Genomic DNA, 15000 nt, shown 5'->3' with positions numbered 1-15000 from the left:
GAGGGGAACTGGTTGGAATAGCGTGAACCTCCCACGTGCTATGTCCTACCGGTGAAGCTTCCCCTGTCAGGTGAAAAGAAGCGGCTGGCTAACTGCCCATGTCTCGGAGGAAGCATGGAGCCAGTTTCGGCTCTCCCCAGATCGGCAGAGGGTGTAGCAGCAACAAGGATAAATAAATTAAATTAGCACTAATGGGGTATAAAAATGGGATAAAAAATCTGAAAAAAAAAAAAAAAAAGTTGCATAGTATACCTTTAAGCAATTCATTAACGTGTAACGCGGGCGGGCGGATGCAGCCAGGCATGAAGTCAATACAAGTTGTGACTGGCACGGGGCAAAACAGAGCGAGGCGCGCAGCAAAACAGAGCGAGGCGTGGAGCAAAACAGAGCGCTTCTGATGTGAATTTCAAGGGCTCCTTGCTCGACGCTTCCATGACGCGCTGATTCGAAGATGATTCTGGTGTTTCCCAGCCGTTAGGCTATATATACAGTAGTGATGTGCACATTACCAGCTATATAGGTTTGACCTAGTCTTGTTATTCCACGTTTGGTCTTAACAAAAGGCTAAGACAGCAATACTAAAGAGCCTCTGACAGCTGCATCAAACTGTCGACAGACTGACAAGGCCGATACCAGTGACACAGTGACGGTGACAATGATGACAGCATGTGAGAATGGATGAGAGAGAGAGAGATAGATGGATATGGATGACAGAAATCAAAATGGTGACAATCCCGTACAGAATGGTGTTGATAGTGAGACAAAGAGCGTGACGATGACAAAGAAAGAGTGACAGACCAGAGACAGATGGTGAAGATGAGAGAGATAGAGATAGAGAGAGAGAGTGACATTGATGACACAGAGACAGATGGTGACAATGACAGAGAGAGAGGATGGCAACGATAACGCCGACTGAGATCGATGCGACAGATCCCATCGTCGCCTTGAGGTGTGATGTGTCCTCACTGGCAAACTAGCACACTGCAGGTCAGACCTCTGTTGAAGGAGACATTTACTCAGAGATACCAGAGATGATACATGGGCAAACTACTACTACTGCTGTGGGATGCAGACCTCACATCTCCACAAAGTTAAACGCTTCACCAATGGAGAAGAACGGGTTAATTTTCCTCATCGATGCTCATGGAAATGGCCTTTGTGTTTGATTAATGGTTAATTCATTCTGCTCACGGACCTTCATCAGCACATCAAGGAGCATGCAACAACAACAACAAAGAGATGAGACCAGACTTTCAAAGTTGTTGTGCAGAAGTTAGCACACAGACTATTTTTGATTTGATTGATTGATTGATTGATTGAAACGATTTATTTCAAACAGTTAAAACAATACATAAAATAAAAAACCAGTAAACATAACAGTCCAATAGACTTCAGCAAAAGGAAAATACGTAAACTCCAACACAATGAAAAAGCGAACTGTTTGAAAAGGGACCGGAAGAAGCCTCGGCTTATCGAGTCCTACCCCCAACTCATTCATAAACAAATGTATACATCCATATATATGCATACAATATACCTACTCCCACGCTCCTCCACACATGCTCATGTATACACATACATACATACATACATATACATGTATATATATACACATACGTATACAAACTTACCTATACACACACAATATCATAAATCAACCCACATATCCCTATCAATACTTATTCCTAATAATACATTCCAATATTACCCCAATAACCCAATGCTTTGATATTAACTTGTGCTGTACCAATGCATATAATAATATATACAATGTACACAACAATTCTATACATTATATATAACATTACATTACACTACACATACAATAACTTTGATAAATATATATATGATAATGTACACAATACACATCAGACCAGGCACACACACCCAATAATAACATAGTAATACTCTGCCATGAAGAAAAAAAGGACATTGCCAAAAAAGAACAAAAATCCGAGCTACTCAGTGTATTTCCTGATGAAATATTTCTTTAAACTATAGATTAGAGACAGACAGAGTAGACAGAGATCACAGACAGAGTAGACAGAGATCACAGACAGAGTACTGCGTCCTCAGCACACCGAAGCCTTGACTGGATTTGCAAACTGTATAGCAGCAACCCATCTTGTCGAGATAGTGACATACAAAGACGATGGCATTGATGACAAAGACGGAGCACGAGTGTCACACAAGGCCTTGAGGGGCGTGATCAAGCCTTGGCTGGCTTTGTGTTGGTGACCACAGACTCCTGACTGAGAGGCTGGCAGGAGAGATGGACTGCTGTCACCTCCACATGTGGTGGTCTTCAAAAACAACAGCGCATTGTCTCAGTAAAGGAGAGAGAGAGAGAGAGGAACTCATCAACTTGTTTTGTTTACTCTACATTCATAACAGACTGTAGTCTTGGCCCAAGCTGACCTCTTCACTTTAACTTTTTAGTCTCGTTTGTTGCCAAGCGGACGTCCCAGACCAGTGAATCACATCGCTGTAGCCTTGGGGAACACAATGTGACCAGGATCAGGATTTGTTGCTACAGCTTGAAAGCGTTCCAACAGATTCAAAAACCATTTATAACTGTCATCATTTTTGTATATTTTTACTACTTTAGACTGCCGACATGGGTGGATTCCATGCTAAGTGGTAAACAAGCACTTGTGTTGATACCCACTTGTGATTTTCACAATTAGTGATGCTAAGTGGGAGATAACAGAGCCTGTGAACAAATTCACAATCAAATTCTCAATCGGAGGTTGACGTGAAAATGCTACTATGTCATACTGTATGGTAAATCCAACACACATTGTAGCTGCTGAGTAGCTGCTGAGTAAACCAACTGTCACGTTGTAGCTGCTGAGTAAACCAACTGTCACGTTGTAGCTGCTGAGTAAACCAACTGTCACGTTGTAGCTGCTGAGTAAACCAACTGTCACGTTGTAGCTGCTGAGTAAACCAGCTGTCATGTTGTAGCTGCTGAGTAAACCAACTGTCACGTTGTAGCTGCTGAGTAAACCAACTGTCACGTTGTAGCTGCTGAGTAAACCAACTGTCACGTTGTAGCTGCTGAGTAAACCAACTGTCACATTGTAGCTGCTGAGTAAAGCAACTGTCACATTGTAACTGCTGAGTAAAGCAACTGTCACAACATTGTAGCTGCTGAGTAAACTGACTGTCACATTGTAGCTGCTGAGTAAACCAACTGTCACATTGTAGCTGCTGAGTAAAGCAACTGTCACAACATTGTAGCTGCTGAGTAAACCGAGTGTCATGTTGTAGCTGCTGAGTAAACCAACTGTCACATTGTAGCTGCTTTTCAGTTTTTCAGAGAGTTTCCGTTAGATATTCAATATGTTTCCCATGTCAGGATCTCACTCTTTCTTGTCTCTCTTTGTGTTTCTCCCCACAGTCATCTGTAACTTCCGGGGCTCTGTGACTCAGGGCCTGGGTCTGGAGGTTGGAGAGACCGTTCAGATCCTGGAGAAATGTGAAGGTAAGACGTGTCCTGAGACACGCTGTGGGGGCGGGTCCTGGACATAGGCTACTGTAGCATGGTTACGGCGGTGCTGGAATTGTATACGCACCACCAAAGCGCCCATAATCACTGTAGAACATACGCAAGGGTTACTTAAAAGTTCCCCTCAATGATCTATGCATGCGTGAAAAAACAACAAGCGGCATGCTGGGTAAAGTTGCTAAATCTGCTGGCTAACCATAGAGAGACAGTAAGCTTTTGCACACCAAGTCCGTATTTTCGTCCGAAATTGACGCACGGAAAAAGAGAAAGAATACGAGCTCATTTGTGTCAATCATCATTGACACACCGAGTCCGACAATTACGTCCGTCATTTAAGTTTTCGGACGAGGTTTGATTTTCTGCGTTTTTCGCATCAGTCAATAGATTTTTTTGCGAGCTAAAAAACACGCATACGAAAACAGTCGGACTGTGTGTGCAAAGACCTTAACTGTCTGCATCATCAGTGTGACTGAAGAGGACTGACGTCAGAGCGAACGGACGGATTGAATCCTGCGCATCTGCAAATAAGAACTGCATCCACATTTGCCTATGTTAGTACTGCAGTGACCTGACCAACGAAAAGACATTTTCCAAAACATTTGCCTTCGGGGGACCAACAGCAGTGCAGCAGTTTGTAGTCCACTCTTGCTTCCACAAAAGTCCCGTTGTGGCTGTGCAACCTGTTTATGAAGTTCTACTCCTTAACACATCGACACAGTAAGAAATGAGCCTGGCACCCATTGCTGTATCCAGAGTGTCCTCAGATAATGGGTGCAAATAGCCTGTAATAGCCTAGTGCCTGCCTGGACCAGAGCCCAGGTTATTAGCCAATGTTAGTCCCATTGTTCTAGTTTGACTCACAGAAATTAGCAGATAACTGGAGCCAGGATGTGTCTGAGGCCAGGAAACCTCATCTTCTGTGGAGAGTGTGCTCCATTAGCCACAGCTCAGTATCCGCTACCATCGATCCAGAGTCAGGGGCAGATTGGGCCTTCTGTCCCCAAGGGAAGATGCCTATGCACTGGCCAAGGAAGGGAGTATAGAGAGGGTGGTGGGATGGATCACAGTGCAGAGAGAGAGAGAGAAGAGAGAGAGAGAGAAGAGAGAGAGAGAGAAGAGAGAGAGGCACAGAGAGAGAGAGAGAGAGGAGAGAGAGAGAAGAGAGAGAGACAGAGAGACTCTTCTCCTCTCTCCCCACTACTATCCTCTCCTCTCTCCTCTCTCCTCCCCACTCCTCTGTCTTCCTCTGTCCTCCTCCCTCCTCTCCTCCTCTGTCCTCTTCTTTCCTCCCCACTCCTCTCTCCTGCTCTGTCCTCCTCCCTCCTCTCCTCTCTCCTCCCCACTCCTCCCTCCTCTCCTCTCCTCTCCTCTCCTCCCTCCTCTCCTCCCTCCTCTGTCTTCCTCCCTCCTCTCCTCTCTCCTCCCCACTCCTCCCTCCTCTCCTCTCCTCTCCTCCCTCCTCTCCTCCCTCCTCTGTCTTCCTCGCTCCTCTCCTCCCTCCTCTCCTCCCTCTTCTCCTATCTCCTCCCTCCTCTCCTCTCCTCTCTCCTCTCCTCCCTCCTCTCCTCCCTCCTCTGTCTTCCTCCCTCCTCTCCTCTCTCCTCCCCACTCCTCCCTCCTCTCCTCTCTCCTCCCCACTCCTCTCTCCTCCCCACTCCTCCCTCCTCTCCTCTCTCCTCCCCACTCCTCTCTCCTCCCCACTCCTCTCTCCTCCCCACTCCTCCCTCCTCTCCTCTCTCCTCCCCACTCCTCCCTCCTCTCCTCTCTCCTCCCCACTCCTCCCCACTCCTCTCTCCTCCCCACTCCTCCCTCCACTCCTCTCTCCTCCCCACTCCTCCCTCCTCCCTCCACTCCTCTCTCCTCCCCACTCCTCCCCACTCCTCTCTCCTCCCCACTCCTCCCTCCTCTCCTCTCTCCTCCCCTCTCCTCTCTCCTCCCCACTCCTCTCTCCTCCCCACTCCTCTCTCCTCTGTCCTCCTCCCTCCTCTCCTCTCCATATGCTCACCAGCTCGGCTCATATTCCAGGGTGAGCTAATTTCCTGGCATCCATCCAGCAATTCCCTCCTGTTCGGAACGACACCATGGTCCTAGAGAGGGACTGTTATCCTGGCCTCTGTGGCACAGTCTAGCATAATGGCGGTCCCTAATGACAACCAGGGCTCATATTTGTCCAGCGGAGCCTGTGGCAATTCAGATTCCAGTTTGCCTCCAGCTACTGTCATTATCTGAGCAGCCAGATATATTTTAGAATAGGAAATGTCCTTCAAACAATGGTTGAGTGGTTGCTTGAAATACATCTAAGTGGCTGGTATAAAGTAGACAAACCTTTCCACCTTAGATAATAGCTAACCAACGTATGCGTGGCCGATGGTGGTATTTCCCCACCCTGCACCTGATGAAGCCCTTTATTAGCGGATTTCTACCTTTTCCCTGATTATCCAGTGTCGTGTAAACGTCATCCTTTACCGGATAAAGGCCGTTATCGCTTTATGAGAAAAGCGATAAACACATCTAGGTTTCTGCTGAATCATCAGGTTTATTCATTGCATTCACTTTGAGGTGAATTCCCGCTATTTACTAAGTGCATGTACAGTAAATGCGGGAATCAGATTCTTGCCAGTTACCTGATTATTCTTAGTCATCTGTTTATTGTGTGCATGTAAACGCACAGTGTGGAGGTGCCCCCTCTTCTGGATGCCCCGAAGCAAGTCCTTATTTACAACAATGATGATGCTATGTTCACAGTATTCTAATCTTCCCCATCTCATTCCATGTTAGGCTACTACTGAAGCAGCCATCTTTGCAGCGCAGGCACGTAGAAACGCTTTTCTTTGGCATACTAATGCGTTCTGCAGAATAATTCCGGGACCGTTTTTTTCCAAACAGAATCTAAATAGCAGAGGGAGCTGCCTGTAATGCAAAAATATCCAGATTTTTTTTGTGCACCTGAAAAAAAAAAAGAGAGTGGAGTCCCAATTACACAAAAGTACTAAATCATAATGATATGGCTGTGAGGGGCAACACAGATACAGACACACAATGCATTTAACTGACAATGGATTCATCGCGGTGCCTAATAAATACTGAGATTTCTGCATTACTGGCAGCTTTAAAAAAAATATATATATATCTCTTGTTTCTACACTTTTGCTGTATGGCAGTCATTCCCAAAGAGTGGGTCAGGATCCACAGGTGGGTCGCAGGAGATTTATATGGGTTGCCAAATAAATTTGCAGAATTTCTTCCATAGTCTTTTTTATTACTGACTAGGATCGCCCGCTGCATGGGCTCACTAGTTCAGATGCTGCGTGGCCTCGCTCGCCCTGCAGCTCGCCGAGCTGGCCCTGCAGCTCGCATATGCAGCGCGGCCGCTGCGCGGTCTTGCCTGCACTATTGGCATGCGCAGCGCACAATTGCCCAACTTTGCATCACTGATGACATCACTCACTGATGACATCACGTCACAATGTCTATGACATCATCAGTGATGTCACAATTGCCGAGTGTAACCCAAAACCAATTGCTAGAGTGAATAGCAATTCAATGGGCAATTCAAGTCCTCATCATATTCTTTTTTGAATTTGATACCAAGATCATCCATATCAGTCTAGTCTATACAACTTTATTGTATTTACACTTTCCATAGGCTGCCAGTCTGTGGCCGCAAAAAATAAAATAAAAACGCGTTATTTTTATTTTTATTTTTATTTCCTGAATTCATGATGCATCATGCCCCCTATATCCAATTCTTTTTGGAATGCCTTTAGCTAACAGAGACACATGTCCATTAAAAAGGAGAGGACAATCCACACTGGACTAACATCCATACTGTAATGTGGCCTCCATCACTGATATGAGGATTGTGCACTTCACACGCTCAATAAACCATGGTTTTGTCACTGTGGGGTGACATAACTCATGCCAACTCATGTACTTAGTGCGCTCAACCGGAGTCACCTGAGCCATTGTGACATCACTGATTTTGTCACAATGACTATGTGAGTGTGAAGGTGTACAATACACAAAAGATTGCTGTACTATAAAGTAAGGAGCCTGTTTTGAAAATGTAAGGAGTAGAAAGTGCAGATATAAAAAGTAAAAGTAAAAGTAAAAAGTTGTCTCAGTACCAACACAAGGCCCAAAGCTTCCGCGTCGCAGAGTGCTAACGCTACAACCCGCAGTGCTAACCGTGCTAACAGCAGTGCTACACCAACCAAGCCGAAAATGGATACCGCTGCTATGAAGGCCGACATCATCGCCTCGCTGAAAGCGGACATTGCTGCTGTCATCAGGGGAGAGCTAAAAAATGCGCTGGCCGAAGATTTTGGTATCCTCAGGAGTGAGCTAAAGGAGGTGAAGTCTGAAATTGTAAACAACACAGCCGCGATCCGCTCTGAAATGGACGCTTTGCGGTATACTATCACCGGCGTGGAGGGCGGCTTGTCATCATGCTCGGATGATATCACTGGCCTACAAGCTACGGTGACTGAGCTCAAATCTGAGATGGCGAATTTGAGGGGAAAGTGTGAGGACATGGAGGGGAGGATGCGGCGATGTAATATCCGCATTGTGGGCATCGCGGAGGATCCTGAGTCAAGTTCTACTACATCAGTCTCCAAACTTCTGAAGGAGGTATTACGCATGGAAAAGGACGTCCTGGTTGATCGCTCACACAGAGGCCTCGCACCGAGGAGGACCGATGGTAAACCACGCGTCATCGTCGCCAAACTTCACTACTACCAGGATTGTGTGGAGGTGCTGCGCCGAGCCAGAGAGAACGGCCCGCTCCGGTACAAGGGGGAACGGATCGCCATCTTTCCAGATTACACGGCGAGCGTTGCCAAGGCCCGATCAGCGTTCAACGACATCAGGAACCTTCTCCGAGGCCGACGTGACGTTCGCTATGGTGTGTTATTCCCTGCCCGACTGCGCATCTCCTACAAAGGGGACGACAAGGAATTCCTGGACTCTGGGAAAGCAATGGCCTATGTGAAGACGATCGTTACCAACGGGGCTGGCTAAGTAACACTGGCATCAATATCTCACTCTCAACCTTGTTGTTGTTGTTTTTTCGGTGGAGCTATTTTACAAGTTGTGATGTCAGGTAATATATCTCCATCTTCTGCCGACATTACTCACTGCCATTGTTTTCTTAAATCGCTTCAATGAAAGCTAGAATGTCCTGATGCCAATTTTTATTTATTTATTTTGATTTAATTTGTCTCCATAACATCACCGATAGTTAAAAGGTATTGATGCATTTTCTTTTGATACTATATTACTCTCTGTGTGGTCAGCTCGAGAGTTAGAATGTTTTGATGCAACAACAACAGCAGAGCTTTGCGTGTGCCGTGTGTGTGTGTGTGTGTGTGTGTGTGTGTGTGTGTGTGTGTGTGTGTGTGTGTGTGTGCGTGGGTGTGTATGTGTGTGTGTGTGTGTGTGTATGTGTGTGGTGGTTGGGTGTACACGCGCACACCTTTGCTTTTCCTCACCACTGATAGTTGAAACATTCTGCTGCCTCTTTTCTTTTTATTTGTTAATTTATTTATTTTTCATTCACATCATCAGAAGATAACATGGCCTGAAGTGCTTTTTGTTTAATTATTAATCTCATGATTGGAGGAGGTGTGGCGGGAGCTGACCCGCTGGGCACTGGTTCATAACCCACTACCTACACACCATGTGTAGGCATTTATGCGAGGGGAGCTATAGCCATCATGTTCGGGTGGCGGGCGACGGGGGGTGGGGTTATACCAGACCTGTATTTGTATTTGTTTTTGTTTCTGTTAGTGACTATCTCAAATGGTTTCAACTTTACTACCTTACTTTCATGGGGGGCGCCGATAGTATATTTGCCAGAAACATCCCTAATGAGTGTTGCAAATGATTTGAGTGGTTCTGGAAATTGCCTGGTTAATTTTGCAAGTTGGAATGTTAAGTCTTTGAATCATCCTGTGAAACGTAAAAGAGTGCTCACACATCTTGAACATCTTAAAATTGATATTGCCTTCCTTCAGGAGACTCACCTTCGTACTACTGACCAATTCAGACTAAGTGGAGGATGGATAGGACAAGCATTTCATTCCAATTTTGGTGCCAGGGCGAGGGGGGCAGCTGTCTTAATAAGTAAGAATGTGCCATTTATAATGTCTAGCATTGAATCTGACACAGCAGGGCGTTATGTTATTGTAGTTGGACAACTATATGGTTTCCCAGTTATCTTAGCTAATATTTATGCACCAAACTTCGACGACAACTCCTTTTTCATTAGTTTGTTCTCCCGGCTACCAAATTTAGATACACACCACCTCATTATGGGAGGAGACATGAACTGCGTGCTTTCTCCAAGGCTAGACCGTAGCTCCTCTAAGGTACTATCGAAGTCAAAATCGGCACAATCAATCGAATTGTTTTTGAAAACATATGGCGTATCGGATTTATGGCGTTTCCGTAACCCAGCCTCTAGAGGCTACTCCTTCTATTCCCCGGTTCACAAGACGTTTTCACGCATTGACTATTTTTTTATTGATCAAAAGCTTCTCCCTATGGTAATTGGCTGCGACTATCAACCCATAGTTATTTCGGACCACGCTCCCTTGACAATGAAACTGCGCATCCCTGGGGCAGCACCCAATCATCGAGCATGGAGACTTAACTCTCTGTTCCTTTCGGAAGAGCCTTTTGTAAATTTCATTAAAACCGAAATAGGATTCTTTCTCACCCAGAATCAAACCCCGGGGATGTCGTTCTCAACAGTCTGGGAGTCGATGAAGGCTTACTTGAGGGGACAGATCATTTCGTATTCTGCAATGCGTAGGAGAGCGGATACTGAGCGCCTCAGGCTGCTAACGGAGGACATCTTGAAGTTAGATACAGCTTATAGTCACACACCCACTGATGATTTACTTAAACAACGCTTGGCGCTTAAGTTGGAATTTGACCTCCTCTCGACGCGCCACGCGGAGTACCTTATTTTAAAATCTAAGCATGGCTCCTATGAGCATGGGGAAAGAGCGGGCAAAATGTTAGCACACCAGTTGCGTCAGAGGACCGCTAACCAGTACATTCCCGAAATAAGTGATGAACAAGGCTTAAAGCACACGGATCATTTGAAAATAAATTCTTGTTTTCATAACTATTATTCTTCCCTTTACACGTCAGAGCCACCAGATGACACGTCTGCTTTAGATAGTTTCTTTCGTAATCTTGATATTCCGAGAGTTGATCCAGAACTAGCTGCGCGGCTGGAGGACGATATTTCTGTGGTTGAGATTGTTGATGCGATTAGAGACATGCAAAGCGGCAAAGCCCCAGGGCCAGATGGCTTTCCATCTGAATTTTATAAGAAATTTTCCGACCAACTCGCCCCTCTTCTCCTCTCGGTATTTCAGGAGTCTCTCTCCTCTGAATCTCTCCCCCCAACTATGCGCGAGGCAACCATCTCACTTATTCTAAAAAAAGATAAAAACCCCCTCCAATGTGGTTCATACCGCCCAATTTCACTTCTGAATGTAGATGTGAAGCTACTCGCAAAGCTCCTAGCCTGTCGCCTTGAATTGTCCCTTCCCTCGATAATTAGTCCAGATCAAACAGGTTTTATGAAGAACAGATACTCGTTTTTCAATATAAGGCGTCTTCTAAATATTCTTTATAGTCCCTCTCCATCCGATACTCCGGAGATTTTACTATCACTCGACGCTGAAAAAGCTTTTGATCGGGTGGAGTGGGACTACCTTTTTTATACTCTTGACAGATTCGGTTTCGGTCCAAAATTCATCTCATACATTAAGACTTTGTATTCTTCCCCACTGGCCGCGGTACGTACAAACAACAACCTGTCTGCCTACTTCAGGCTGCGTAGGGGCACGAGACAGGGGTGTCCTATGTCTCCTTTTCTTTTCGCCGTCGCTATAGAACCACTAGCTTTAGCCCTACGTCAGGATGCTCTCATTAAAGGAGTTGGACGTGGTGGTCGGGAGTACAAACTATCACTTTACGCAGATGACTTATTGCTGTACTTGGCAGACCCTGTGTCCAGTCTCCCTAGACTGCTGGACTTATTAAGGAAATTTGGCAAGATATCTGGTTACAAAACTAATCTTGGTAAAAGTGAACTGATGCCAATCAATGCAACTGCCAAGAATACTTCATTCAGCTCAACCCCCTTTAAAGTTAGTTTGAAGAAATTTAAGTATTTGGGAATCTGGATCACACATAATCATAAAGATCTGTATAAGGCTAACTTCTTACCCCTGATATCGTGCTTGAAACATGACATTCAACGTTGGGATATGCTGCCCCTCTCCCTGTGTGGAAGGATCAATACAATTAAGATGAATGTGCTACCCAGGTTTTTATATTTGTTTCAAAGTCTTCCTATTTTTTTGACCAAATTCTTTTTCAAGTCCATTGATTCACTCATATCATCCTTCATCTGGAGCAAAAAACCCCCGCGTATACGAAAAAGTATTTTACAGAAGCCTCGCCTCCAGGGCGGTATGGCACTCCCAAATTTTCAGTATTATTACTGGGCAAGCAACATCAGGGCCTTGTTGTACTGGATGAAGGATGTAAGTCCTGAAGCTCCTAAGTGGTTAATCTTGGAAAGTGCATCTTGTGGTCCCACCTCCTTGCCAGCCTTGTTGTGCTCCAAAATTCCTATGGTAAAACCCATTTCTTATTATAGTGTCAACCCTGTCGTCGTACAGTCAGTAAAAATCTGGAACCAGTTCAGGCGTTCATTTACAATCACTAGCCTTTCTTTATCCGCTCCGATAGTTAATAATCACATGTTTGCCCCCTCGACCTTAGATGGAGCATTCGAGGTCTGGTCAAGGAGTGGGATAGCATCATTATCTGACCTTTATATAGACAATAACTTTGCATCCTTTGAACAACTGGTGAACAAATTCAATATCCCTAGAACACATTTTTTCAGGTATTTACAACTGCGGAACTTTATAGCCTCACACTTTGATTGTTTTCCCCTGCTTCCCCCCACATCCCTATTAGATTCTATATTTTTTTGCAGGACTAGTTTTAAACAGGTTATAGGCAGGTTATATGATCTTCTTAGTCTCCATAATTCAGCAGCTTTAGACCTTCTCAAAAATAGGTGGGAAGAAGATTTGAACGAACAAATTCCAGAAGAAGTTTGGCAAAATATTATTCGCAGAATATATTCATCATCCATCTGTCAAAGACATGCTGTTATACAATTTAAAGTGGTACATCGACTTCATTGGTGTAAAGTTAGACTGTCCAGAATCAAACCTGATTTGGATCCGACCTGTGATAGATGCAAACAGGCTCCTGCAAGTTTATTACATTTATTTTGGACGTGTCCACGATTACTTAACTTCTGGCAATTTATTTTTGATACTTTTTCCAAAATTTTAGAAGAACCAATAGTCCCATCCCCCTTTATAGCATTATTTGGTGTCGCACCACCGGATGTCCAACTAAATAACTATAAATGCAACATGATGGCATATTGTACTTTGTTAGCCAGACGACTAATACTGTTTAAGTGGAAAGACCCTCTTCCTCCCACTTCCTCTCAGTGGATTAAAGACGTTATGCAATTTCTCAAACTAGAGAAGATCAGGTACTCGATTCAAGGGTCCGTACTGAGATTTTTTGCCATTTGGCAGCCCTTCCTAACATTCGTGGAAAACATGGAAGCTGGAAATGTAAGGCCATAATGTATAAATGTGTGTTGTTTTTTGTTTTTGTTTTTGTGTTTTTTCTTTCTACAGGTCTGGTGGGGTGGGGTGGGTGGGGGGTTCAGGGGATTTGAGTTTGATATTGTAAACTTTGTATTACGAAATGAAAAACCTTGAATAAAGAAACCTTGGTTAAAAAAAAAAAAAAAGTTGTCTCAGTAAAGTACAGATACCTGAAAATCCTACTTAACACATTCACTGCCAGCCATTTTTTTTTTACTGTAGGTAGCTTCTGCCAGAGGGTTTTTTTGAGGATTCTGGCTCATCTTTCAAGACCCGAGGATTCTTTTCTGCTAAGATTTTGTGAACACAAAATATCTCAAAAGAACTAATAGAATGTGTGCTTTCTCTGTCTAAAAGAGTTAGTTTGTAGAGTTAGTAGTTATGTAGGCATTAGCACTTGAATACAGCATGGTTTCAGCGTCTGAAAATTTAAGCTGAGATAAATAGCTTTTTGTGAAATTCGATAGAACAGTCACTTTAACCATTCATTTTTGGCATCAGTAAGACGTCAGACATCTAAACAATAGTTTTGAACAGTAATTTCCTCCATAACAGCAGGAAACCCCCCTCTACTTCAAACTCCTCCCTCCGTGTGTGTTCTTCTTGGCTGCAGCGGGCGTGTCACAAGCTCGTTTCTGCTGCTGCTGCTGCTGCTGCTCCTGTCTGCTGGCGGCTGCTGGGCGAGGATGGGCTCGCTCGTTTCTTGGGGTTTCGGTTGAGAAACCCCAAGAAACGGGGGTTTCTTTTGCGATTCTGGTCTTATTTATGCTGCGTGTTTCAAAGTGTGTTGCACCCATAATCTATTATGCAAATTTGCAATCCCCCACCGCCAGCAATCAGCACGAAAGTGAAAGCGTTTTCGCCAATCCATTTTACAGTATGAGAATGGTTTCATCGCGCGTTCCCCTGCAGTTTTGGCTCGGCTTTTTCTAGTCTGGAGAGCACTGTCGCCACTTAGTGGGTCGGTGGAATGGGTTGTACACGTTCGGTGGCTTCAATATTTATATAAGAGATGTAAAAGGGTTAGATCAACGTCCCACCATCAAATTTTTTTTTTATTTTTTTTGACGTATCAACACGTCATTGGCAGTCAACCGTTGGATTTTTTTTGACGTATCAACACGTCATTGGCAGTGAACGTGTTAAGTCCAGTGACAAAGTATTTGTACTTCGTTACTTCTCATCTCTGCAGACATATAGGCTATCTCTTCATAATGGCTTGTTTTACCTATTCAAGGTAATAAGGTGATGCGGAAATATTAATAAAAATGCAGGAATGTTAATTTATGCACACATGTGTTACTCTCACGATTTATAGATAAGGCCTATTGTGATATATACTGTAGATAAGGACTATTGTGATTGATAGATAAGGACTATTGTGATTGATAGATAAGGACTATTGTGATTGATAGATAAGGACTATTGTGATTGATAGATAAGGACTATTGTGATATATAGATAAGGCCTATTGTGAATGGGGTGGTGATGGTTTGTCCCCAGAAAAACACTTTGTGAAACACTGCTGTATGGGACTGTATTGTTTCATATATTACCCTTGCTCTCTCTGTACTGGCCCCCTCCTGTATTGCTTATGGAGTCACACTGCACTACATGGTTCTGCACTTCAATATATATCACTCATTTATTTGTTCCTTCTAAGCCCACCTGCCCTGTCTGCTCACAGGATGCAGGACTCCTTGTCGTTGTCACATTTTAAAGAAGTGATGAGCTGAGCAGAGCCTTCTCCTGTAGCGCCCC

The 15000-nt window shown here is 44.4% G+C and overlaps 1 protein-coding gene across 1 annotated transcript in view; it reads left to right on the top strand.

The window, feature by feature from the left end:
• The window catches only part of LOC310799406 (dedicator of cytokinesis protein 3-like), a gene marked incomplete at both ends in the record, with an annotated part of 383185 nt that overhangs the window by 120324 nt on the left and 247861 nt on the right, over positions 1-15000 (top strand). Inside the window, one exon of the mRNA XM_083661993.1 lies at positions 3404-3487. Coding sequence (XP_083518119.1) covers positions 3404-3487 — 84 coding nt within the window. The remainder of the gene's footprint in view (positions 1-3403; positions 3488-15000) is intronic.

The sequence above is a fragment of the Poromitra crassiceps genome (genome assembly GCF_964638095.1).
Source record: "Poromitra crassiceps genome assembly, chromosome: 27".
In the NCBI taxonomy this organism is placed as follows: domain Eukaryota; kingdom Metazoa; phylum Chordata; class Actinopteri; order Beryciformes; family Melamphaidae; genus Poromitra; species Poromitra crassiceps.
Note: the sequence above shows the minus strand (reverse complement) of the source record. Positions and strands in the feature narration are given on the sequence as shown.